At 42.6% G+C, this 23,299-nt stretch overlaps 1 protein-coding gene across 5 annotated transcripts in view; it reads right to left on the bottom strand.

The window, feature by feature from the left end:
• The window catches only part of FCHSD2 (FCH and double SH3 domains 2), a 142,390-nt gene that overhangs the window by 18,268 nt on the left and 100,823 nt on the right, over nucleotides 1–23,299 (bottom strand). For 2 of the 5 annotated variants that reach the window (XM_063432123.1, XM_063432151.1), the window contains exons 10-14: nucleotides 14,699–14,728; nucleotides 13,529–13,624; nucleotides 13,108–13,179; nucleotides 3,176–3,292; nucleotides 1,242–1,346 (exon numbers count right to left, since the gene is read on the bottom strand). In XM_063432123.1, coding sequence (XP_063288193.1) covers nucleotides 1,242–1,346; nucleotides 3,176–3,292; nucleotides 13,108–13,179; nucleotides 13,529–13,624; nucleotides 14,699–14,728 — 420 coding nt within the window. The remainder of the gene's footprint in view (nucleotides 1–1,241; nucleotides 1,347–3,175; nucleotides 3,293–13,107; nucleotides 13,180–13,528; nucleotides 13,625–14,698; nucleotides 14,729–23,299) is intronic. The other 3 variants (XM_063432142.1, XM_063432132.1, XM_063432160.1) reach the window with 3 other exon arrangements.

The following is a 23,299-nucleotide window of genomic DNA, read 5'->3' as shown; positions in this document are numbered from 1 at the left end:
ATGCTGGGGTCAGTGTTGTAAAAACCAAGGTACAGACACAGATCAAGTAACCATGACGGCATTCCCCCGCTTCCTATTACATTCCTTTCTTTTGTGCACTTGGCGTTTCATTCACTAACAGGGTCATTTACAGGGAGCATTCTAAGCGAATTTCAATTTTAAAGACAACTATAGCAGAACTGGAAAAAGCCAGCTATGCTTACTATACGATAACTTTAAATTTAAGTAAATTACTATATATATATTTGTAGTGAACCTAAACCCAAACTGCAATATGTAGGCAATAGTAGCTAATTTGGAATAAAAACACTATCATAATAAATAAATCATAGACTTAACCACCGTCACGTGTATTGTGTAATGAGCGACTTGCATGCTCACATGTCCGTAACCGACAGCGAAAAGCCCAATCAGAACTCCTGAGCATCAGTCATGCAACGCACGAGTGTTTGACAAATGACTAAAAAAGTAGGGAATTAGCGTTTAGTGTCTTACTCGGATTTTTTTAAAACACATTTTATATTTTGTAATATAACATTCTCTATAACATTTAACACAATGGTATACAGTCGTAACAATTACCACCATATAAATTATATACATAAACATATTAATGAAATTATACTTTTAAAACATACAGTATATTTAATTGTAAACAGAAAATGAGAATGTTGGGGGAGGATTGGGTAGGGATTCCTGAGATTGAATTTCAAGAATTAAAAGTAAAAAAATATGGAGTGGAATGGAATGAAGGCTTGAATTCATTTTATATCCACCCCCGAAGTTCCAAAAACAGACTTTATGTTTTGAAAATGCATCATAGAATTTATTTTATTTATTTATTACTGGTATTTATAAAGCGCCAACAGATTCCGCAGCGCTGTACAATAAGTGGAGAACGTACAATATACACAGACAAATACAAAAGGTAGAGAGAGCCCTGCCCGTCAGCGGATATCTAGCCATTGAAGCTCTTTAAATATAAATAACGTCTGCATCAAAAAACAAAACAAAACCAAAAAAGTAAATCACTTTTTTGTGTGTGTTGGTCTCCCAAAACGCTGTAATTCCAGGTGCCCGTTATAATATAGCGGACTAAACGGACAGTAATTGTGACTAGCTTGGCTTGTCGAGAGATGCCCAAATATATCTTAAAAGCGTAAGATTGAAATAAAGTAAAACACGGAAATGCCCTTAAAAAGTAGCAAGTAACCCGGGTGTAACGCAGCAGCGACTGTTACCTCAGCCTTGCGGATACTTTCTCGAGCATCTTCGAGTTTTTGCTCCAGCTCAGCTCGCCCTTGCTCTGTGGATGGTGTGCTCTGACATTCTAACTCATCGAGGGCCTGTGGGCAAAAGAAATCATCTCATGATACGGGCAAGCAGATTCAATGCACAAACGGCTATACAGCTTATATATTAAGCATTATTTGTTTTTCTTTATACCACGCCACACCCTAGGGATCCATTTTCTATAAAATGGAAAAAGTACCTAGAATCTTTACATCGGGTTTCCCATAATGATTAGATTCCCCCCCCCCCCAGCACTCTATTTAGCAAACTGTTGTGAAATGAACAACTCACTTCTGACTTGGTTACAATGCCATGTGATTGTGTCATTTTATGGACATGTGCACGTACGACATGCAGAGTAAATAAATGTTGCCGGATTTGCTCTAAACACTAAAGTAAAGAAAAGAGCAGTCTATGTCGGCATTAAATCACAGCATGCGGCGACCGTACATAAAGCCCCAGAAATCTGTGTTAGTAATGAATAATTACAACGAATACTATTAATGTTGGTGGCAAGTACTCCACATATTTATATAAACTGGTGTCCATGCACATTATAAGCCCACGTATTATCCACAGCTGTACTGTGTATAAAAGGGAGATTTCCATTTATATCGGTTTGACTTATTATTGGTTATATTGTATTCAGCGCGCAGGGCTGTGGAAATGGTTAACCATTTAATAATAACCCGTAATATCGGACTTTATCATTCTATGCACAAACACAGATACACAGAGAGAAAGATAGGACAGGCGTGATTAAGAATACAAATACAGTAGACTTAAAAATGACTGAATACCTCATTAGAAAAAGCATTGCAAAGCAATTATACCAGTTCTCATTTTCTAGAAGTGATGAATTAAACATACAAATTATTCAAGTGGCACAAAAAATAAAAAAATCCTGCCGAGTTGGCAACTCTGAAACTGATTCAATCTCAGTGCGAACCAGAAGCCCTCTGCTTTGGCGCACACAGCTTATGGCTGCCTCGTGCCCTCCTTTCTATTTTCCCGTTGTATATAACAAGTTTACAGCAGTGTAACCGTTAACGTTAATGGGATTCAGCTGAATATTCAGTTTCACAGCCTTTGGTAACGGCACCTTAGTTGTAAACGCTGGATTTTAAGCCTTCTGTCTTAATTAAAATAATGACAAAGGGAGTCCTTCTTGTGCAGGCGTATTTAAGGGGTGATTTTAGCTTTGTTTGTAATTGCCTGCCTGCGCACGGAGTCTTCTAATAGTTAAACCACAATTTGAAACCAGATCTGTAGTCGTGAATTAGAAAATGCAGAGCATGCACACACTTTAACACCTCCTCGTTCTGGGTCTCGCAGCACAGAAAATATAACTAGCAGGCAGGGTCCCAGCAGTCAAGTTTCCCCTGTGATGGATTAAAAGGTCACTTCCTTAGACTGGAAATTACACCATTAAATAAAACACACACACACACACATATATATATATATATATATATATTATTTTTTTGTCCATGCACAGCCAGGGATCACATTGGAGATGCATTTATTGTTACCCCACCTCTTAAAGGAACACTCCATTAAAAAAAAAAAAAAACACAAAACAGCACAACTTATTAGATATAACCTAAACACGCATGCATCTATGCATGTTTTTCTTGGGGGTATATGAAAGAAAGCTTTCATAGCTGCAGATCATGCATCTACTGCAACCAGGAAGTAACCGGACCGGTTCCTTGTTTGACAGCCAGGGGGCTGTAACAAGGTTAATTTATAAAAGTGACAACAGTGTTAGAGGATTTGACTCAATTATTGTGTGTTCTTTCATTTTTGTCCTTCCTGTCAACCCAACCTGCTCTTAAACACGGATCCTATGAATAAGCTGGTTCTGCGTTATTATACCTACTCGCTGACTGTGGATGATATTTTTGTGCTCTCGGGCCACTCTTGTGGCCCATTTTCGGGCCTCTTTGTTTAGGCTGTGCTCCTCCGTAGTGCCGGTTTCGGACTCCAGCTGTCTGCTCTAAAACACAAAATGAAAACAGTTAGAGATATGGAACAGCTCATGTGTAATAAAGACAACGGCACAAAAAAACAAACAAAAAAAAAACCAAAACCACAACACAACCTCCATGAAGAAAAAAAATTAACGTAAAAACAAGCATTAAATAAGCCAAGACAAATGGATTGATACAAACCATAACATGGATCATTCACAATGAGTTCAAATGTCACCAGATAAAAAAAAGCAGTGAGATGAATTGAGGAACGGGTACTAGACTCCTAACTGAGTTCAAGGACCACCAGTTTCTGGCTAAATGGCTATCACCGGGTAAAGTGGGCTAGTGAAGCAGCAAGCTGGCTAATGACAGTTTTGTGAGATATCCCCCCAACATCCCCACAAATTGTGGTCCTATCGATTTCTTTCCATATGGATTTTGTAATACTAGATTACATTAATATTATTTACTACCAAAAATAACCATTCGATACAGTTTGAGGGTACGTCATACAAAAAAGAACAACCTACAGAGTACGTCATACACGCATCGGTATAGAACTTTGCAATTTAATGCTACATGAAGCAAACAAGGGGGAGACAAAAAAAAACAAATCTGCGTTCTCAATTGGTGGTTTTGGTGTTTTCAGCCCATCGGCGTAACAAAAATGACACATTACAGTCCGTGACAAGATAAACACGGATTAGAAGCAGCTAATGACCACCTCCTTTCGATGGTTGTCATAAGTCTAAAACATTCTAAGTGAAAGGAAAGTTCACCAATATTAAACTTATTCAACACATAAAAAGTTTTCTTTTATGGAACTAGATAAGCATTGCCTTTTAACATTTATTTTGTTTAAATTTCCAATAGGGCTAATTGTACATTATGGGTTTTCTTTAGGCAGAGAGACCAGGAACAAATGGATTTAAACGGATTTAGCAACCAAGAAGGAGTAAGGCTTAGCACTCCTCAAACCTTGCTACTCTGTACACAATCTGATTCCTTCCATGGATTGCACAGCTACCTGCTCGGTTACTCTCCTTAATATTCTGGCAAACTGTTTCGCACAGGTGGGTGACAAGCACTATAAAATACAGAGGTTAGCAACAGACTACCGTTATAGGAGATGTGTGTCAACCTTTGACTCACAAACACTGATGGAATGATCGAACTTTGCTGTTCAGACACGTAGATCACCATCATATGAGATGTATAAAAAGCTTCTGGATAACAAACATTAAGCATTGTATCAAAATGTGGAAAACAAAGTGATATTTTATGGTCAGCGTAGCTTTCTGACCAGCAGACTAGGCTCTCAACGCCCTATTGAATTAACTACAATTGGCCAAAGGGACTCGTGTTTCCATGTTGATCACGTTAGATATAAAACAGCCAGGGTTTGAATAAACAGGAAATGTCTGATGTCAAACTGTTGTTGTCTGTTTCCTGCCTTAAATATGAATTCGCAGTGCCAGCATTTCTAAACAATAAAGTGTTATCTTCTAAAAACGGAAAGCAGGGCCTTCGCTATACACGGCAGGCAGGAAGGGCACAGCTGACAATGCAACGCCGAGCTAATGGAAAGCTCTTTGGACGAAGGAAGAAAGGTTATCGCAAGTTGTTTAAGTCAGCTAATATGGACACTCACACCTCTGACATCTGGAGAGGTGAAATCATCTTGGCCAATACCACTGCTGGTGATGGATATGTACACGTTGCTACATACTAGTTTTAGAGAAGCCAGGACCGCTATTTAATTTTTATCTTCCAGTTACTGACAGAAAGGTGAAATCTGTAAATTCCCTATATTCTTACAAAAATTGGAGAAAAAGAAAAAAAAAACAGGGATTCTTTGATGAAAGGTAAACACATTAAAATCCTTCCTTCTGCCGGTTATCTGAAAAATGCCAAAGCAGGTTTAAAGGGACACTATAGTCACCAAAACAACTTTAGCTTAATGAAGCAGTTTTGGTGTATAGAACATGCCCCTGCAGTCTCACTGCTAAATCCTCTGCCATTTAGGAGTTACATCCCTTTGTTTATGAACCTTAGTCACACCTTCCTGCATGTGACTTGCGCAGCCTTCCTAAACACTTCCTGTAAAGAGTTCTAAAGTTTATCCTTTCTTTATTGCAAGTTCTGTTTACGGTAATTTAGATTTTCTTATCCCCTGCTATGTTAATAGCTTGCTAGACCCTGCAAGACAGTGGCGTACATACCGGGGTCGCGGCTGCGACCGGGCCCGGCCCACCAGGGGGAACTGCCCACCAGGGGGCCCAGCCGCCCTGCGACCCAGGTATGTACCAGGCCAGCCTCTTCTCCTGGGGGGCCCAAGAGCCGGCCACCTCAGGGCCCCCCGAGGCTGGCCCTGCTATCACCAGGCTGGCGGGCGCGCGAGGGAGCACTTTCCCCTGGGTGCTCCCTCTTCAGCTCCCTCGCGCACCGCACTGAAACCGGAGCCGGAAGATGACATCATCTTCCGGCTCCGGCATCAGTACGCGGCGCGCAAGGGAGCTGAAGAGGGAGCACCCAGGGGAAAGTGCTCCCTCGCGCGCCCGCCAGCCTGGTGATAGCAGGGCCAGCCAGCCGGGTGACACCACTGGACCCCAGGGAATCCCCTCAGCTCTCCCACAGGTAAGGAGGCTGGGGGGATACAACAAAAAAAATAAACGTGTGTGTGTGTGAGTGTATGTTTGTGTGTGTGAGTGTTAGTGTGTGTGTGAGTGTTAGTGTGTGTGTGTGTGAGTGTATGTTAGTGTGTGTGTGTGTGAGTGTATGTTAGTGAGTGTGTGTGAGAGTGTATGTTAGTGAGTGTGTGTGTGTATGTTAGTGAGTGTGTGTGTTAGTGAGTGTGTGTGTTAGTGAGTGTGTGTGTGTGTTAGTGTGTGTGTGTGTGTGTGTTAGTGAGTGTGTGTGTGTCTTAGTGAGTGTGTGTGTGTCTTAGTGAGTGTGTGTGTGTCTTAGTGAGTGTGTGTGTGTCTTAGTGTTAGAGTGTGTGTGTGTTAGAGTGTGTGTGTGTTAGAGTGTGTGTGTGTGTTAGAGTGTGCGTGTGTTAGAGTGTGCGTGTGTTAGAGTGTGCGTGTGTTAGAGTGTGCGTGTGTTAGAGTGTGCGTGTGTTAGAGTGTGCGTGTGTTAGAGTGTGCGTGTTAGTGATAGAGTGTGTGTCTGTGTGCGTCTGTTAGTGAGTGTGTATGTATGTTTGTCACTGAGTGTGTGTCTGTCAGTTAATGTGTGCGTGTGTGTCTTAAGCACTTACCTTTCTCCAGCGCCGGGCTCCCTTGGCGCTGGGGATCTCTCCGCCCCGATCCGCCTCTCAGCTCCGAATGCGCATTCGTGGCAAGAGCCACGCGCGCATTCAAACCGCCCATAGGAAAGCATTTCCTATGGACGTTCAGCGTCTTCTCACTGTGATTTTCACAGTGAGAATCGCAGAAAATCCTCTAGCGGCTGTCAAAGAGACAGCCTCTAGAGGCTGGATTAACCCTCAGTGAAACTTCTGTTTTCAGCTGCAGGGTTAAAACTAGAGAGACCTGGCACCCAGACCACTTAATTGAGCTGATGTGATCTGGGTGTCTGTAGTGGTCCTTTAAGTGTATGTGTTTATGCATGCACTGGTGTACATACCGTGGTCGCAGCCCTGCGACCAGGTGCCCACCGCCATGTGTTGCGGACCCAGCCCGCGCAGAGTAAGCGCGCGCGCGGGGGGGGGCCCACGGATCAGTTTTCGCACCGGGGCCCCATGGGTTGTGTGTACGCCACTGCTGCAAGAGCATCCTGTATGTGATTAAAGTTCAATTTACATAGCAAAATATAAAATTGTTTAAGGTAAATTACATCTGATTGAAAGTGAAACCATTTTTTTTTTCATGCAGGCTGTGTCATAGCCAGGGGAGGTGTGGCTAGGGCTGCATAAACAGAAACAAAGTGATTTAACTCCTAAATGGCAGTGAATTGAGCAGTGAAACCTGAGAAGCATTATCTATACACCAAAACTGCTTCAATAAGCTAAAGTTGTTTAGGTGACAATAGTGTTCCTTTAATAAATTAAAAACTAGTTCGCTGTTCTTGTTGATTTGATATCATCCTTCAACCAAATAGCCAGAGAGGATTATGCAACAAACTGGGAGTTTAAAATCTTGGGCCAAAATAGCCTCGTTTGAAAAGAAAAAGAAATGTAAATCAGCAATTGTTTAATAATTTATTTCCTTTTTTTTAATTACACTTGTATCTTTATGTTTATAATGTGACAGTACAGCATTAAATGGCCTCTAATCCTGTTTTAATCTGCAGACATCCACACACCGTGCCAGATCAAGGTGGGCAAAGGGCAGATCCCTAGCTGTTCAACTACAAGTCCCATGACGCTCAGCTAGCCAGCCTCAGTTTGTACTTAAATCACATGTAGAATGGCATTACGGGTGCAGTCACTATCGCCTGATAGAAAACAGTCACACCATCAGCTTTGCTCCCCTACACCAAGGATTGCACTTAAACATGCAACTGCTTGGCCATCGGATTCCTGCTGCTTGTTTCACACAGACCGCAATCCGCAGTCTCACACCTGCACACAGACTGCAGTTACTGCGGTTTCTCATTATGGAGATGTTGGTAAGAAGCTGCACGGATGCTGTACTTTCAGATCTCAGATTAAAGGGCTCAGGAAACAATGGGGATTCTGTATCAAGAGATATTTCGTGTGGCGGTATTCTAAAATCTTAGACAATCAGCAGGTTTTCCCCTGGTTTCCACATTTAGAACGAAATGTTTTTAATTTTTTTATAGCTGCAGTTATAACACGTTGTGTGTGGGAAGACAGGGACCTACTCACACCATATAACCTATTCAATAAACTGTTTTAGCTCTCTGGGTATAACATTTCAAACCACAGATTCAAAGCTCAGTTCATGTAGCTCAACCATCAAAGATCAATAAAATGATTACCATTAAATTGGGTAACACTAACATTCCCAACCAACAATAGCTATACCTTCCTGATGCAATAATTTCATAACCGATTAGCCTCTATTAGTTCACTGGACAGCGGAACATAGGGTAAAACTAATAAAATGAATACTCCATGAAAGCGACAGATAAAAGGAACATTTTTAGGACATTTCTCCAAGGAGAGAGACATTGTTAACCCCTTAAGGACGCATGACGGAAATTTTCCGTCATTGCAGCACTCCCCTTAAGGACGCTGGACGGAAAATTTCCGTCATAAATGAAAATTAACCCCTGATTGCCACAATCGCGGCAATCGTGGGGTTAATCTTCCTGTAGTGTGTCTCCCTATCGGAGGCACACTAACACAGGCAGTTTCACTTTCACAGCCCATGTGATCGCTCTGACCGGGAGTCAGAGTGATCACACATGCTGCAGTGAAACCCGATCTGTTTCCCTGCAGCTCCGTGTGAGCTGTGAACAGCAGAGACAGATCGGTGCTGATCTGTCTCTGGCTGTAAAAAAAAAGTGTTTGTTGCAAAATCCCACCCCCCCTCACCTCTTTCAAATAAAATTTAACCCCTTCCCTGCCCTTTGATCACTGCCTGCAGTGATCAAAATACAGATCACAGTATTTCACTGTGATCTGATTTTTTTCTATTAACCCCTGAGGGTTAACTTTTATTTTTTTTAATCCTCAGGGGTTAAATGTATTTAATTAATTCTTTTAAATATTTTAAAATATTTATTTATTTAGCTAAGGTGGGTAGAAGTTAGTGGGAAAATTTGGGGATTTACGGTTAGGCTAGTTAGGGGTTAAAAGTTAAAAAAAAAACAATAAAAAGTTAAAAAAACTTTTGAAAAGTTTAAACAAAGTTTTAAAATAGTAAAATAAGTTGTTAAATGCTAAATAAAACTTTTTAAAAGTTAAAAAAAACTTTTAAAAAGTTAAAAAAATGTTTAAAAAAGGGGGAAAATGCGTATTACCGCTACACTTGGTACAGGCTAGCGAAAAAATGATACCACGGTAAGGTTTCAAATATGCCTTTTGAAACACCCTGGGGTGTCTTCTTTAGGAAATGGTATGCCTTTATGGGGTAGCTGGAATAATTAACCTACAAACACACCTCCAAAGTGGGGTATGAACACAGCGTAAAAATGTAAAGTTTGAAAAAACTTAAATGGCTGTGTCTCAAATGTGCCCCTTCAATGTCCGCATATACCTGGCAAAGGTACATATGGGGGTATTGCTGTGCTCAGACGACATAGCTGAGCAAGATAGGAAGTATTATATAGCCGTAGCACACATAAGGTTTGCAAAATATACAGTACAAACTCATTGTGTGTGTAAAAAAGGCAGTAAAAAATGCTTATTACCACTACACTTGGTACAAGCTAGCGGAAAAATGATTTCACGCTAAGGTTCAAAATACATCTTTTGAAATACCCTAGGGTCTCTTCTTTAAGAAATGGTATGCCTTTATGGGGTAGCTGGAATAATTAACCTACAAACACACCTCCAAAGTGGGGTATGGACACAGCGTAAAAATGTAAAGTTTGAAAAAACTTAAATGGCTGTGTCTCAAATGTGCCCTTTCAATGTCCGCATATACCTGGTAAAGGTACATATGGGGGTATTGCTGTGCTCAGATGACACAGCTGAGCAAGATAGGAAGTATTATATAGCTGTAGCGCACATAAGGTTTGCAAAATACACAGTACAAACTCACGGTGTGTGTCAAAAAAGCAGAAAAAATGCTTATTACCACTACACTTGGTACAAGCTAGCAGAAAAATGATCCCCCCACTAAGGTTCAAAATATGCCTTTTGAAATACCCTGGGATGTCTTCTTTAAGAAATAGTATGCTTTTATGGGATAGTTGGAATATATAGCCCGATAAAAAACTTCAAGGTGGGGTAACAACACAGCGTAAAAATTAAAAGTTTGACAAAACCTGCAATGGCTGTGTCTGAAATGTGCCCCTTCAACGTCCCCATATAAGTGGCAAAGGTACATACGGGGGTATTGCTGTACTCAGACAACATAGCTGAGCAATATATAAAGTATTATAAAGCCGTAGCACACATAAGGTTTGCAAAATATACAGTACAAACTCACTGTGTGTCAAAAAGGCAGAAAAAAATGCTTTTAACCACTGCACTTGATACAAGCTAACGGAAAAATTATCCCACGCTAAGGTTCAAAATTTGCCATTAGAAATACCTTTGGGCGTCTTCTTTAAGAAATAGTATGCCTTTTTGGGGTAATTGGAAAAAGCAGCCTGCTAACATATTTAAAAATAGAATAGGGACCCATTAAAACTCTCCATGTAAATTCACACTTAAAAACCTGAACTTATCACATCTCTTTCACAGCACTGTAACTTCACAAAATAGTGTCTGGGTCATATATTGGGCATATTGTTTTACTCAGAAGAGGTAACTGAGCATACTTAGGGGGAATTTATGACAGTGGCACTTATCAAATGTAAGAAATACCCAGCGAAAATGCAACATGTATGTAAAAAATATTTTTTTTTTTTCTGACCACAAAATTTGAAATAAATTGGTGAAAACATGGCGGCAAGTTAAGGTATAATATATGCCTAATAACATACCCTTGGGTGTCTGCTTTCTCAAATGGAAGGCCTTTATAGGGTTATTTGAACAGTCAAATGGCTATAATGCCACAAATTCAGACATATGACCATCTATGAAAATTCCAACTATAGAAACTGAAATAGCATGGTCTCCTATATGGCACTGTAGCTTCACAGAATAGGGGAAAAGGTATACAATGGGGGTATCGTTGTACTCAGAAGATGTAGCTGAACACAATATGGGGTTCTGTACAGGGATAGCACACACTAGATTTACGAAATACACATTACAAAAACCTTGTTATATGTGAATATGCCAAAATAGAGAAAAAACACAATTTTACTACAATATTTAGCAGAGATTGGCGGTGAAATGGCTACGCAAAAAGTGTCAAACTAACCTTAGGTAAATAGCCTGTGATGTCTACTTTATATAAATATATACTTTTGTGTGTCAATTTTGTTTCCTGTAATGGGTATTAAACTTCCAAGACAAACATACCAACTTCTAAAATTGTTTCACATTTAAATTTTATTTTAGACCTTGTAGTTTGTGACCTGTAACTTTCAAAATAAACTGAAATCCTACACATATTATGTACTTTGTAAATCAAGACACATCAATGAATTGATTTTGAATTACTTTTCCTAAGCTGTACATATTATACACACATTATTATTGCCAAAACGTGGGGAAAAAAGCGTTTTTTTTTTATTTTTCCACATTATTTTGCATTTTTTTTTAAATAAATGAGAATTTATACATGTATAGGTCACATCAAATTAAAGCCCTTTTTGTTGTCTAAAAAACGGTATATAATATGTGTTGGTACAATAAATGAGAGAGATGCAAATTGCAGTTGAACACAAACAGCAAAAAATGCAAAAAATGCTTGTGTCCTTAAGGGTATGTCCAGCTTCTGAAGCTGTGTCCTTAAGGGGTTAATTATTGAAAGAAAGGAAGAAAATAAAAACAATCTGGAGACAGTCTGACACTCCGAGCCGAGAAGATCTCACAGTGAACGTGCGACAATCGACACCGCCACATGTTTATTTAAAATGCTGCATGTCTTTAAAACCTGTAATTTTATTTCCAGCAGACACATTTATTTGAAGCTGTAGATTTTACTTGTAAAACTCAAAGTGCCACAAACGGTATTCATTAAAGGCTTAGTACAATGGGTCGGATACGATGGACGGTGTGTATAAAAGGGAACACATTAGTTCTGCACCTTATCGCTAATTAAATGTTACCTATAGGCCGGGAGATATATATAGATTTTTTAAGAAGAAATGAAACGTTTTTATTTATTGCACTTACGATGTACACCAGGCTGCCCTGGCACTGCCAAGGAATACAATGCAAACTATAGCACAATGCTAAGCATCAGGTGTGAATAATGCATATATAAGACACTACAAGGAGGGCAAGGTTGCGTGTGCTCGCAAGGCCCGTACCAGGCGGATGTCTGAGCGCCCATGAGCTTATTCAGAACACCACGGACTGCTAACATCGACTGCAACTTAACACACAGAGTGTAAGGGTCTGTGCAGCGGTACGGAGTCCAGTAAGGGAATTATTCACATTTACTGCAATGAAGGAATGAGGACCTGTCACAAGGACACAAGCGGCAGTCCCCTTCAAGATGTGACATTATGATGTATATCTAAAGGATACACTATTCAAAGAACTGGAAGTACTGTAGACGATAACAGTACTAAGGAATGCTACATTAATCAAATCTAAACAGAGAAAGTGTCACCAGGAAAGTACATTAAAACCTTGGGGGGGGGTTGGCTTCACAGAGTTACTAGAGCTTCATGTCTCCAAGAGTGTTTTATTGTGGGAGACTGTGCATGAAAAGTGCTTTTAAGCAGCATAGTATACTGCAAGACTGAAAACCATGCACTATTACTGACAGCAGGGATCCTGGGAAAAAAAAAGCCTCAACTGCACAGCTGAACTCTACGCATTAAGGTCTTTTTATGCACAGTCCTACAGCACGGCGCACTCGTGTGCTGGAAAAAGAGAGGACCATCCCTTAGTGGTTTGATTTGATGCTAGGGAAAAAATAAATAAAAATGGATATTTGGAAATTAGGCGAACTATTAAACAATTTAACAATAACACCAAGTGACTGGATAAAGGAAGGAAAAGGGCCATTACATGTAAATAATAAATAAATAAAAAAGAAGCATTATAAAGTACATGCATGGCTTGAAACAAAATGCTGTAGGCAATCATACACACACGGAATTAAGGATGGAAGACACTCTGGTGTCCAGAATATACCTTTGCTAAAGTCATTCTCATAGCACTGACGGGAGATGGTTCAATGTCCACCAGTGGAACTGCACTAAAACTCTGACCAAAGCCACGCAAGGACAGAAATAGACAACACAGGTTAGAACATACGGAAAAGGACACAGAAGGATTAACAAACAGTTATGTTCTGATTAATTTAGGAGAAGCCACATAAGAGTCTCCAGCATCTTTTTGATCGCCAAAAAAAAATGCATATCTCATCTAACTGGTGGCCAAGACAGCAGAGACATGTCAATCTAGTGACACCACATACTGTGCAGCCTGTGAGCCAAGAAATGAAACAAAAGCATGGTAGGAGAGACTGGTGCCACCTTTTGAAGGTCACTATGTCCAGGAAGGTGGCCAGCGTGTGTCCCATGGCCACATCTTGAGGAACAAGAGTACTTACTGTGTCACTGTCACTGGGCTGGAACTGGAAGGGATGTGCCTTGTGAAACACAGTGTTCTCCTGGACAAACAGCTGGAGATTGTAATCTCGCATAACCTAGAGCAACAAAAATGTAATGTCATGGATTACAGAGATCAAAACACACACAATGCATTAGCTAACCTTTTTTACTTCTCATTCTGCACCAAATCTCTAGAGGGACACTAACTCCCTAAAATACAGGTTTATTTCTGTCACCATTGTGTTAATGTACCAACATTTGGGCTTCCTAGCAGGCTACTGCAGTAGTATTAAGACTATAACTATTTCATGGAATACATAACACAAAATCTCTTGTTTTTATAAGTATTGTTCTTAAATTAACATTTACTCTAAATAATACCAATACATTCCATTTGAAATCTCTCTCAGGAGAGAAAAAAAACGAAACAATATGCCTGTTCACTCTACAAAGCAGATTTCTATAAACATTAAAAATAAATTGTGTGAAGACTACATACGTTGACAAGTAATTAAGTATTACTTAAAGTATTCTTCATTTATTTTTGGGGATGAAATAGTCTTTTATCTGGAAGAAAAGGTCTGGTGACTTTGATAATGCTCACATTGGACAATAAGAAAATATATCACCGACCACAAATGAAAAGATAACTGTGGTTAAGTACAATCTTGTCAACCAAAACGATAGTATTTGATTGGATAAGAATTCATTAATTCTAAGCTTGGAACATGTTAATAAAGAATTTATAATCACAGCATTTGGTTAGTGGTATGCAATGTCCATCCACCAAGATTTTGGTCAAGTACAGTGTCCAGCATTTTCCACCTGCTTATGTCTCTTCGGCAGCTGCTAAACTACTATTCAACAAGTTTGTGAAACAAAAGATGAGCTAGAGATTTTGGCAGATACTGACCATCTTCTGCCCACCACCATGATACACAAAGCATATAACAGTGCAAAGACAATTTAAAAAAAATCCAATATCAATGCTTTTTAATGTTGATGGCAAATAAAAATCAAAAACAAACTTGTGTTTCACCAAAACGTGCCCCGAAAATTGGAAATAAGGAAAAGCATGCAGCGTGTTAAAGACGTTAAAACAAAAGGAATGAAAGTATAACATGATGGAAGTCAACAGCAAGAACGTGATGGGAGGGAGCATCTCTTACCGAGGAAGGGAATTTCAGTTGCATGAAAGCCTGAAATGTTAAAGATAAGAACTACAGTTTTCTATTAGTAAGACAGCACTGGGAAAGTTAACAGTATTAGACAGAAGAGATCTAGATTCCTCTCTTCACAGCTCAAAACACAGGTCAGGACATGCAAATTCCCAGCCCAGATATTCACACGCGTGAAGGATCAGAAACTGGATGTTTGCAAAGCCTGAATGGACAGTGGTTAGTAAGGATAAGTGAGAAACGATTGTCGAGACCAGTGTCTTCTCAAACTAGTCCTGAAGGTCTACTAGCAGAAAAAAGGTTTACCACTGATCCTGATGTGGAATTATTAAAAATCTTTATTGTACTTGTATTGAATTATTGTACTAACTCCATTTTAACTTTATACTGTGACTTCGTCCTCCATTTTGTCCTCCTAACCTGACTTCTTTAATCCTCCATTTTGTCCTCATGACTTAACTTGTTCATTTTAAAACTACATTACGTGACTGAACTTCTCAACCCAATTAATACAGTAGACAAAGACCGTGTTTCCTTCAAGGACAAGTACCAGGAGGTGCTGGCTACTCCTTAAGACTTGCTGGCTACTCCTTAAGAGCTTGTAAGATAGTATAGTTTGAAGGCCACAGAACACAGTAGTAATGAAATGTTCTATTCATAAGAGACCTTGCACCTGGACATAAAGCCTGATATCACTGACCGTGTAAAATGACGCTTAGGACCCCCTTGTCCCCCACCCGTGTCCAGAATAATCCCACCTCTGATGGGTGGGCACGGGACTAACCTCTTAATTTTACTAACCAATAGGTAAGACACTAACTCCGTCACTTAACAATTAATCCAATTGATGATGTTTATTTGCTGATATTCTAATAATCAATGATGACGCAAAATGCCTCTTAAAAGGGCCTGCGCGCCCGCTTTTTCTTCACTTGCCAATAAACTTTCTCGAAGTTATTTTAACCTGAACCTCGTGTGTCAGACTTAATTACTTCAGCGTATATACGCAATTTAATTTTATTGATTTGGACAGGAACAGATAGACTTTGAACATTTCGGTTTACTTTCAAAAAGTACCATAACAACTTGGCGCCCAACGTGGGGCACCGGGCTATGTCCGGCCGGTGAGCCGTCCTAAGGAAGACAAGGGTGGACGGAGGAATCCAGGGGGAAGGAAGGGAGACTGATCACCTCCAGATACACGGTAGAGACTTCTGCAGAGCCACCGGTACGTTCCGGCCCCTTTGATTGACCCGTCCACGTGTCTGTGACTGCTTCCCGGGAGGACATCAAAGACAGGTAATATCTTGCCCGGTGTCTCGTTACTCACTTGTTTACCTGCATTTTAGTCTATCTGTTGCCTGGGTGTGTTTGAATCGTTTGCCTGTTTCCCCATTTTGAGATAAAGGGGGGGTGGACCTACAGGGGATTTGCCTGGGGTTCTGTCTTGCTTGTTTTCCCCTTTTTGGGATAAAGGAGGGTGGACCTGAGGGGACTTGCCTGGGTCTTCAGTGTGTGTGTCTATCTGTTTGTATTTTACCTCTTTTGGGATAAAGGGGGGTGGACCTGCGGATTCGTTCCTGGGGGTCTTCTGTTGCCTGTTTTACCTCTTTTAGGAACCACGGTGTTGTGGTTGTAAGGAAAAAGGGGGGGTCGACCTGCGGATGCGTTCCTGGGGGTCTTCTTTGCCTGTTTACCTCTTTTAGGAGCCTCGTGGCTGTGGCTGTAAGGAAAAAGGGGGGTGACCTGCGGATGCGTTCCTGGGGGTCTCTGTTGCCTGTTTCACCTCTTTTAGGAACCACGGTATTGTGGTTGTAAGGAAAAAGAGGGGTTGACCTGCGGATGCGTTCCTGGGGGTCTTCTTTACCTGTTTACCTCTTTTAGGAGCCTCGTGGCTGTGGCTGTAAGGAAAAAGAGGGGTGTTGGAACTGTGGATTTTGTGTAGACTCATAATTTCCTGTGATCCTTCTTGTGTCACTTTGAGAGCCTAGCTAGCTTCTTTGTGCACATGGTATTTCTGTTTATTTGTGAGGGGGCTTAGTCTTGTGGCAGAGGACTTTGTTTCCTGGGGGGATTCAAGTAGGCATTGCTTGTTTTCCGCATCACGTGGTAGTGAGACTTATAAGTGGGTTTTATAGGGGCACTACGGGAGTGAGGATAGACGTGGCCACATTCTTGTGGACTGCAGAGTAGAGAGAGGCTGACGGAACTCGGACCGGTGTCAGTTGTTTTCCGTGGCCGCTGGTAGTGAGACTTACGAAAGTCGTTCTCCGAGCGGAGACACTACGGGATTGAGGGAGGTGACTTTGGAGTAAGCACACGAGTAAAGGAAAGGGATTATTGTTGATTTCATTTGAACTGTGATGCATGCACTGTATTTCAATTGTATTGTTGTCTTGTTTGTCTAATTAGGAGTCTCATGAACTCCTGTGTCTGTCTCTAAGGATTTTCCTTGTCTTTCATCTTTTCTATACTTCCTATATTATTATACTATCCACTCCCATTCCTCTTAAAAAGAGAAGTGATTGGTCACACACTTCTCACCTCGTTCCAATCCGTGTCTACCACCCCGGGTAGGCGGATTCAGTGACTAGTCTACGTTTTGGGAAGACGCACCTGAGAAAATCCCACGATTCTCGGGTGGCAGTCGAGCATTGTAGACGTTCTTGTTCAGTTTTCCTTCTCTCTCCCTATATCTAGGACGCTGGTATAGGGGTAAAGGGATTATGGGACAGGATTTAAACAAGCCCAGTAAGGGCTGGTTAGCATGTGATTTAGTCGAAGACAGAGAGGGTGAGGAAATGGTTAAAGGTGTTGAAAAAATTGCAAAAGTATGTAGAATTGCTGTACCGACATGTGGAAGATTGCAACCAGAAAGTTGGCGTAGGTTACTGACAGAAAAGAAAGGCAAGCTTACAGATAATGGTTTATTAAAGACTGCTGAAGCATGGTATAGAGTAGCAAAGGCTATTCAGCTAGAAGGTTGGGTTGAGGAAGAGATAAATCACAAAGGTGTGAAATTGTTTGTGTATCATAATAATTGTGTTACTGGGGTCTATCCTCAGCCAGCGCCCAAAACCGGCGCCCAGGGAATGTCTATCCCCAAGGTTCAGTCAGCAATAAATGAAAGCCAGCTGACTATATTCCCCACTCCCAATACCCATCCCATCACCTCCCCTGTCTGCCCGGTCCTGAATTCTGATGGATCTTTCTTTTCCCCTGCCCCATCTTTAACATTCCCATCATCCTCATCCATCCCTACGCTACCTGCTATACCTTCCCCTAACATTTCATCTGCCATTCCTGCCCTACACTCTCTCTCTGTTCATGACCCCCTCCCCTCTTCTTCCGCCCAACTAACCACCTCCTCCGCCCTTGCCCCGGCTCCTCCCTCTACACCCACCCCTACCAATCCCTCTCCGTTCCCTCCCATCTCCACCCCAGCTCAATACCCCACCTCCTTCCCCTCCCCAGCCTGGCCCTACCCCTTCCCATATCCCATGGCCCTGCCCTACCCCGGATATCCACTCCCCACTCCCCAAGCCACGCCCCAGATTCCGGTCATGCCCAGTCCGGCACAGTCTGCCCCGGATGTGCCCTCTTCCAACATGGCCGCCACTTCTTCCCTTAACCCTAATGTAGTATCTTCTCCGGCCACCAATATGGCGGCCCCCAGTTCGGCCCTGATGCCGGTAATCCCCGGTGACTACCTATCCCCAGGTTATGACTCACTAGCCACCCCTGCATCTGGGGCTCGTTCCCAACCACCGATCCTTTCACCTCATTCAGGCCCTGCACCACGCAAAAGAGCCAATATCATAGAATTCGATGATGACGAGATGGACAGGGTGTCCCATGTCTCATCGGAGCTTGCCGCGGGAGCCCCAACTCACCGTTCTATTGATGACCCTTTTGGCCACAAGGGTCGGGGAGAACAGGCCCCTCCTAAATATGTTGCTTTCAATCCCACTCAAGCTAGTGCTCTCATGAAATCACTCCCTGACCCAGAAAAACAGCCTATGCCCTTCTACCGAGGGATAGTTCAAATTCAAAAGACTTATTCCGCCGCATGGCGTGATTTGCTGAGCATTTGTGCTATCAAAGCAGGGGATGCATATTGGCCAAGTATGGCCCGACACCTCAGTACAGATTTGCTCAGCAGTGATGTTGATTACCCCTCTGGAGTAACTTTTTGCACCCAATTAAGAGAATGGGCTAAGGACAAACTTGCGGATCAGGCTGCTGGCCTTACTGATGTTATTCAAGATAAAGGAGAATCAGTGGAAAGGTTTCATGCAAGACTGTATCAAATGTTCACAGATTTGGGGTTTGATCTTACAGATAAGATTCATTCACAAATGCTGTCAGGTGCGTTTGTCCAAGGTGTTAAAGACTCTATACGCAAGGGAATCATTGCCGCACGCCCTGAATATAAGGTTGTTCCCCTGGATACCCTGCTTTTAGTTGCTAGAGGTTTGGAATCCGTTCAGACCCCAAGGAGACCTGTTTCAGCTCCTCTCATGGTATCCCGCTCCGCTCCAGCCCCAAGAGGTCCCAGACCGGAGGAAGGGGGACATTGCTTTAATTGTGGAGCAAAGGGTCACTTTAGGAATGACTGTCCAGAACCTAAAAGGGAGCAAAGGGAACCCAGAAAACTACCCAAGCCTGCCCCGGCTCCCAAAGCCACCAAACAGGTTCCAATAGTTGAGGAACCCGATGAATAGGAAATTGGCAAGCCTGTGTCTGTGACCCCTGTCATGGCAGTGTCTACAGGGGACAAAGGGGGGCCACTTGCCACAGTGACTTTACCCATTGAAGGCCACCCCACCACATTTCTAGTTGACACAGGTGCAGCCCGTAGTGTTCTACGAGAACAAGACCTGCCAGACCCATCCTTCCTGTCCAGTATTGATGTCTCTTGTGTTGGAGTGGATGGCCAGCCAAGACGTAGCCCTTTAACAACTCCACTACGAGTTGGCTCTAGCCTGCTTGCTCGCTTTGTAGTATCCTCCACATGCCCCATTAACCTGTTAGGTGCTGATGTTCTCTCACGCCTGCAAGCATCCATCACTTTTACCCCGGATGGACAGGTAGAAATGTTTACACCTCTGTCTGTATCAGACACTTCAGCCCTATGCTCTTTGCCTCTGATGCTGCATTTAGAAAAGCCCCGTGAGGGGGCGGCAGAATTAAGGTCCAATTTCCCAGAGGAATTAAAAACACAGGTGCCCGCTAAGTTATGGTCCTCAGGCCCAGAGGACATAGGTCACCTAAATGTTCCCCCTGTGGTGGTAAAGCTTATTCCAGGAGCTAAGTTACCAAGAAAACCACAATATCCATTAAAACCAGCACAGTCCGCTGCAATTTCTGTCCACATCAAGGCACTCTTGGAGAAGGGTGCCCTGGTAAAATGTAAATCTGAATGCAATACCCCGTTATTTCCTGTGAAAAAGAAAACTCCAAAGGGTGAACCAGAGAAGTACAGGATGGTCCAGGACCTCCGTGCTGTTAATGAAGCTACCATCCTGGACACCCCTCTTGTACCAAATCCTCATACTCTGCTCTCCGGAGTCCCACCATCTGCAAAATTCTTTACAGTTATTGACCTGGCCAATGCCTTTTTCAGTGTCCCACTGGACCCATCCTGTCAATACCTGTTTGCTTTCACTCATGAAATGCAACAGTATACCTGGACTGTCATGCCCCAAGGGGCACAAAATTCTCCAAGTCAATTTGCTAAGGCCATGGGCACCATCCTTGACCCATGGCAAGCTGAGCACCCAGAAATTGTCCTGCTTCAGTATGTGGATGATCTCTTGCTATGTGGAGATGACGTACCCACTACTGAAAGGTGTTCACTTAGTCTCCTTTGCTATTTGGCAGAACAAGGATGCAAAGCTTCACTCATCAAGCTACAATTCTGTCAATCTTCAGTGATCTTCCTTGGACATTGCCTATCTCAAGGTACCAGACATCTTACTCGGGACCGGGTAAGAGCTGTTTTGGACATTCCACCTCCAAGGACTTCAAAGTCTCTTCATGCCTTCCTAGGCCTCATTTCCTACTGCAGAGCATGGATCCCAGAAGCCTCTCTGCTTATGCAACCTCTCTATGATGCTCTTAAGTCTGACCCGTTCTGTCTGACCAATGAAGCCCTGGCCAATTTCGATGCTTTAAAACGGGCCAATTTCGATGCTTTAAAACGGGCCATTGCTTCTGCTCCTGCCTTGGGCCTACCTGACTACTCCAAACCCTTTAAATTGTTTGTCTCTGAAAGACAAGGCCACGCAACAGGAGTACTCACCCAAACTAATGACTTAAGAGGTCGCCAGAGGCCTATTGGATATTTCTCATGTCAACTGGACATTGTGGCCAGAGGGACTCCTTCCTGTCTCAGGGCTGTTTTTGCTGCAAGGGAACTCATTGAGAGGACCTCAGACCTGGTCCTTGGCCACCCTCTGGTTGTTTTGGCCCCTCATGACATCTCTGCCATCGTCAACCAAGTCCAGCTCAAGCACGTGTCTCCAGCCAGACACCTGCGCCTACAGTGTCATCTTCTTTTGCCTGACAACATTTCCATCCAAAGATGTCAAGTGCTTAATCCGTCCACTCTTCTTCCACTCCCTGAGGGGGGTATCTACTATGGATTTATCACGGATGAAACCTACATTCACCTGCTCTGTGGATGTATCAAGAAAGTCATGCATCCACATTTGACATTTTATGAAGGCGAAAAACCTCTCTGTGAGGGCCCAGATCACGCCTTCTGTACCATGTGGTACAAACCGAACATTACTCCTGAACCTTGCTATGAAGATGAGCTTTACCACCGGACCGATGTAAAGCTCACTGCACAAGACTTCTATTGTGACTCTGAAGGCAATAGCATGGTCTTGATCCAGCTACCTCAACAACTTAACTACCTTTACCGTCATTGGGATACTGCTATCCCACATATTCCTGTTACCAAGTTGAAGACAAGGTCATGGAATGATCTTGGGCCTATGGCAAAACTATGGGCCACCATGAACAAAGAACAGCTACAGGAAAATGGTATTGTCAAATACCCAACAACTGACCTTCTAGAAGCATGGCCACGCCATTTCCTGGAGAAGGAATTCCAAGATCTGGTCATAAAGAATGATTATGACCCAGAAACACCTCATGACTGTTTTGAACAGATGAAAATGGAAACAGTGCACTTACCAACTGTGCATGAGAACCCATTACCAGATCCGGATTTTACCCTGTTTGTGGACGGATCGAGATATGCCGATGAAGGAGGAACATATCACACAGGATATGCCGTAACCACAACAGATGAAGTCATTAAATCATCATCCTTACCGCCAGCAATGTCTGCGCAAGAAGCTGAATTACAAGCTCTGACTTCAGCATGCAAAATTTCCGAAGGAAAACGTGCCAACATCTATACAGATTCAAGATATGCTCTGGGTGTGGCACATGACTTCGGCCTTATTTGGAAGACTAGAGGATTTCTTACCACCGCCGGTACACCAGTCAAACACAGCACTGCAATCAAGGAGCTAATGGATGCCCTCCTACTCCCCGAAGAGGTGGCCGTTTTGAAAGTCAAGGCCCATGGGAAATTGGATACAGATGAAGCAAAGGGCAACCATTTGGCTGATCAAGCTGCTAAGTTAGCGGCCAGGGATCTGCAGGAAGTGGATGAAGAAGTGTCCGGACAGGAAGAAGAAGAAGTCCCTATTTTTGCTCTGCAAACTCTTCCTACTGATTTGCGAATTTTACAAGAACAACAAGCTGCAGTCACTCCTGAGGAAATCCAGAAATGGAAAAAGAAAGGAGCTGTCCAAAAGGACGGAATATATTACAACAACTTCAAATTTTGTCTTCCCAGAAATTTGTATCCAGCAGTTGTCCAATGGGCACATGGGCCTGCACACCTGTCAAAAGAATTGATGGCCGCCCTCATACAGAAGTATTATGAAGCACCTGGAATCACAACATTGATCAATAGCTTTTGCAAGGCCTGTGTCATCTGTGCAAAATGCAATCCAGGAAGACCAATTAAGGTGCCTGCGAAACACCTGGCAAAGCCCATGTACCCCTTCCAACGAATTCAAATTGACCACATCCAAATGCCCAAGAGTGGGCCCCATGAATATGCACTAGTAATAGTGGACATGTTCTCAGGCTGGCCAGAAGCCTACCCAGTGGCCAATACCACTGCAAAGACAACCGCAAAGCGCCTACTTACAGATATTGTATGTAGATTCGGACTCCCAGAAGTTATTGAGAGTGATCAAGGCCCAGCCTTTACAGCAACTGTGACTAAAGAAATTTGGACTGCTCTAGGGGTGACTCTGGCCTTCCATACCCCTTACCACCCACAAAGTAGTGGTAAAGTGGAGCGCATGAATGGCACCCTAAAAACCAGAATGTTAAAAATGTCACAAGAAACAAAGATGCCCTGGCCAGAAAGCCTGCCAATAGCTTTATTTAGTGTTAGGCACACACCTAGAGGGAAGCATTCACTGTCCCCATATGAGGTTCTATTTGGGACAGCACCCAGACTAGGTTGTTATTATCCACAGCAGTTACAGCTCCAAT

The sequence above is a fragment of the Pelobates fuscus genome, chromosome 1 (assembly GCF_036172605.1).
Source record: "Pelobates fuscus isolate aPelFus1 chromosome 1, aPelFus1.pri, whole genome shotgun sequence".
Lineage (NCBI taxonomy): Eukaryota > Metazoa > Chordata > Amphibia > Anura > Pelobatidae > Pelobates > Pelobates fuscus.
Note: the sequence above shows the minus strand (reverse complement) of the source record. Positions and strands in the feature narration are given on the sequence as shown.